Raw genomic sequence first — 4,864 nt, forward strand, 5'->3', positions numbered from 1 at the left:
CACCCAGGTACGCACAGCCTCAAACTGAAGGTAGACACGGGTGCACAGGCAAACACACTACCTTTACGCATATTCCGCAGTATGTGCCCCTCCGCCATAAGCGAAGACGGAAACCCAATACCTGGATCACTAAACCCAACGAAATGCGTACTGACAGCATATAACAACACTGAAATAAAATGCCATGGCACCACAAACATCAGGTGCAAATACAAGGACTCTTCATGGCTCAACACTCAATTTTATGTGGTCAACACTCCAGGACCAGCTATACTGGGCTTGCCAACATCTGTAGCCTTCAACGTTGTGACAATGAACTCTGCCATATCCGTTCAGCAACAACCTATCAACAGCATAGATGATCTGATGCGTTTATACCCCGACAGATTCGACCGCATTGGCGAGTTCAAGAAAACGCAACCACCACATGAAGAGAAACTTGAAGTGTGAAGACAAGAAGAAGAACGACAACGGCTTGAAGAAGAACGGATTCGGGCTGAAGAAATTCAGAAACAAGAAGAATTACAGTGGCAGGAAGAGTTAAGGCGTCAAGAAGAATTACGCCGCCAAAAAGAATTGCGCCACCAAGAGGAATTACGCTGCCAGGAAGAATTACGACAACTGGAAGAGTTACGAAGACAAGAAGAATTACGGAGGCAAGAATTACGGAAACAGCAGGAACAGCAGCGGAAACAGCAGCAGGAGCAAGAAGCCCGTCAGCAGCAGCAGCAGCAAGAAGCTTTGCGTAAAGTCAAACAACAGCAGAAAGAACAATTGGCAAAAATACAACTTCCTGCTGGTGCCAATTGGGCCAAGACCAATTCTGTTGCTGCCCACGCTGTGTCACTTGCTGAAATCCAACAGGAAGAAGAGTGTCGACGTAAAGCTGAAGCCCAACAATTACTTCTCTAACAGCAGCAACAGCAGCAGCAGCAGCAACAACTTCTTTTGCAACAGCAACAACAACAACAACAACAACAGCAGCAGCAGCAACAGCAACAACAACAAGCAACCAATTCATCTGCACAGCAGGCGAAGATATGGGCCAACAATAAAGTAACTGTGTCGAAATCAGCTGCAAAATCGTTGCTTGAAATCCAACAGGAACAGGCAAAACAATTGGAAGAGGAGAAGAAAAAGAAAAAAAAATAACAACGCCCAACCTCAACAATCAGCACCGAAAGTCTCTATGCCATTGTCGACTGCGGCATGGGGTCGTACTTCTCCTGTGTTATCAACCTCTCCTACCTCCGGCTGGAGCTGTGAGTCATCTCCCTGGCAAGTGCAGGCAAGCAGCAAATCAAATGCCAGTTCAACATGGGAAGTTCAAAAGAATAATAAAAAGCAGTCAGTCTCATCTCCTACCAAAAATAGCAACGCAACGATTGATACAAACAGTTTTCCCAGTCTGACTGCAACAACGTCTCAAAACACAAAAACAAAATCATCCAAAAACAAACAATACGGATGGTGTGCTAAAATTGTTTCAGTCATCCAATTCAAATGATGATTTTATCCATTGGTCCGAATCTCTGCTTAAGAACCTCAAAGTTAACCTTGATGTTCCAACCTTTGTGGCCTTTCTTCAAGAAGTCGATTCCCAGAAAGAGGTTATTGACTACGTACATTCTAACCTGGGAGAGAGAGCAAAGTTGTTGCTGAATTCACCCGCCAATTTTTAGAAAAACGAACTACACTAAAGAAAAGTGGTCAACAAACGAAAACAACCAGCAACAAGAAAACAACCACCAAGATCAGGATCAAATATATGATGCTTTTAAACAAAGGCAACACAAGCAAAAGAAATATTTTGACCAGCATGCGCTCAAGGAAGACCTACCACCTTTATATCCTGGCCAGAGGGTAAGAGCACAAAACCCTACACACGGAAACTGGGACTTAGCAACCGTAGCTTCTCAAGCAGATGGTCCCCGATCATATCTCCTACAAACTGCAAACGGATATATGATACGGAGAAACCGGCAGCATATTAGGAGTGCTCCAATAAGGCCAACACCACCATAAACGCCAAAGCATGTAACATTTGCAGAACCACCTGCATGTACAACTCAGTCTCCACAAAGAGACCCCCAACAATACACTCGCAGTGGCAGGATGGTACAACCACCATCAAAAATGAACTTGTGAACATTCTCTAGAGAAGTATAGCAAGCAATTCATGGGGCAGAATAATCCCCTGCTTCGCTGTAGCTATTCAGGCAGTCTACCCTGAATTAGCCCTTACCTTTTATCATATATTGAATATGCTCAATATCATAATCCTCATATTGGTAAAGGGGGGATGTAACGATGTTATCGTTTCGTTTCGTTACAATCCTAGTTTTGTAACAACGTTATCATTTCGTTTCATGACAATCCTTGTTTTGTAACAACCACGCATGCGCACTGAAAATAAAGGCCTCCATGTTTTATATTTAAAACTAACAACACGCGTCTTTTCGTTTCTCTCTATTAACCAACCACACAACACGAGCTAACACAGCGTGACAGTTGCATGAACAGCAACAGGTGTTACACCGTTTGGAGCAACGCCCCTTGGAGGTGACCGGTGTAAGAAGATTATTAAATAAAGATGGTTGCCGAGTAAACACAACGACTGGTTTTATGTTATATTTTATCCGTGGCATCCTCACACATGAAACAGAACCTCGTTCGTATTTATCAAAAACAGAACAAGGAAAATATTTAAGACGTAACAGGCGTAAAAAACAAATGAAAATCCGACACGCAAAGTTACATAAGACTATGAAAACATATTTAGTCAAGAAAATAGTTCAAGACAAGCCGTACCACAAACGGGCATGGAAAAGAGAACAACAACAAAAACTTCACAAGAGGAAGAACAATTAGGCTTCCAGCCAGATACAGACACTAATTAAATACATATAAAATAAAAACTTTTTATTTCAGTAAAATACCGAAGATGTTATATACATCAAGTAAGACGAGTTATCTCCTCTTGACTGGGATTACTTACACTATCACCATTGCTTGCAACCTCGCACCACACAATCACATGGTATATCGTAGTAGCAAAAACTACTACTCCCTCACTAGTGTTAATAAAGCTTCTGTTACGTTCACACGTGTGTCTCTCTCTTCTCTCGATATTCTTTCTAACCCTTTACTAATACAGGCCACATAATACAACAGAGTGAGCTTCTTTTTAGTCTTGGTACTCTTTTGTGCAATCCCTGCTTGATTTTCACACACAAAAAATACGCTCCAGAGGAAAAATATATTTTGCCATTAAAATAATTATTCCTTCCAAATATTTCTTATTGAAAAACAAGGGCAGTTTTTCTTCTTCGGCAAAGAACAAAACTTTTTACTGAAAAGTAAGAACATTTCCTCTAAAAAAAAATTGTCTGTGTATCGAATTGACAATTTTGATTTGGTGTTTCTGTTTTTTACAACTTTTCCATTTTCGCTGTCAGTTTTCCGCCTAATCAGAGGGTGATGTAGAAGTCACAAATAAAATAAAGATATATTTTCTCTCACGAATCAATGTGATTTGCCCATGCACTGACCAATCAGCTGACAGAGCGCATTCATTCCATCTATCCCTTCACATACATTGCACTTTGTGCATACCATGGAAAAGGGGGTTTATTTTCCTCTCCTTAACTTTAGAAGGCAGAATTTTTAAAATCGATACTAAACATCTATAGTTATCATTATCGAGAAGAGATGCATAATTTATAACTTATACTTATACTCTATAGCTTATCTATAAAATAGCTACTTATTAGCCATAGTTTGCACTGATACTTAAAGTTATCTATAAATAAAAACTCTATATCTTTCTTTCCCTTAGATGGGCCAAAGTACTGAAAATTAACATCTGAAGTCTGAAGCTCATTTTGAATCGTACCCTAACTCTTTATATTATATTTTTCCAATGTATTTATTAATCCACAAACCATATTTAATTCTGGTTGAACTTCAGTAGAAACTAACCTTAAATCCACACCCTATATTCATATATACCCCCACTCGCCTTTCCACTCAAAATGTGTGAATAATCACATCTTCCAATGTTAATTCTATTTTGAGGAATGTAACTTCACAGATCGATTAATCCTAACTGCCCATGTGGGGGCGTAGAAATACCTGGCTTTGAAATCAGGCATGGAGCTAATTCTCTCAGTACTGATGGACCTATAGATCTAGTCAGGTCATCCATCTAGGAAAAGGAAAACTTCAATGTTAAACCTGTGCCTCTGATCTCATACGTCTTGGCACCAAATGAAGGGGAGGCTTTCTCAGTCCTGGTCAACAACCTCCGTAGAGCTGGTGACTTGATCAAATTTTGTTTGCAAACCTAAACTGCTTAAGGAGTAGGTAGGCTCTGCCTATCGCCTGGCTTCCATACTCCTTTGCCTATTAGCCAGGAGCAGGGGTGCGATCATAGAGACTTATTAGAGACGCCTACTGCTTAGTCTTGTTTCTTTACTAGAGCAATGAATACCGTCCTCCCCACCTGCCTCATTCCCTTCCCTTAAAGCTGGGCATTTGGGGTGTGCTTGTTTTCCATGTATGCTAACATGATTGGACTGGGCCACTTTTATCAGAATGGGTACCGGTTTGACAGTTTATCTATCTGATGTATTTCGACTGAAAGTACAGGAGCCCTAACTTTGTGGTAGCACTTAGAGCGGCTGCTCTATCATCAGTTGTATAATATCGAGATGGTTATAGTGCCATGCCGTGCATGGAAAGGGACCCTGCACGCATCTCTGGTGAGCATTGCAGAGGACACATTCCTGTGGGCAAAGAGTCGGCTGATGGTCTATTTTGTTGCATGATGGTGGCTATGCACATCTACTTTGTAGAACACCTC

General features: G+C 41.0%; 1 protein-coding gene across 1 annotated transcript; it reads left to right on the forward strand.

The window, feature by feature from the left end:
- Positions 1 to 450: 450 nt before the first annotated feature.
- LOC145292751 (uncharacterized) lies at positions 451 to 2,918 on the forward strand (the record flags this gene model as incomplete). Its single annotated transcript, XM_080138788.1, has 1 exon — positions 451 to 2,918. A coding segment is annotated over one exon (462 nt), but the record flags the coding sequence as incomplete, so codon positions are not given.
- Between the last annotated feature and the right edge of the window lie 1,946 nt (positions 2,919 to 4,864).

This window comes from Euprymna scolopes, chromosome 14 (assembly GCF_053919585.1).
Source record: "Euprymna scolopes isolate OS-2025 chromosome 14, ASM5391958v1, whole genome shotgun sequence".
In the NCBI taxonomy this organism is placed as follows: Eukaryota; Metazoa; Mollusca; class Cephalopoda; order Sepiida; family Sepiolidae; genus Euprymna; species Euprymna scolopes.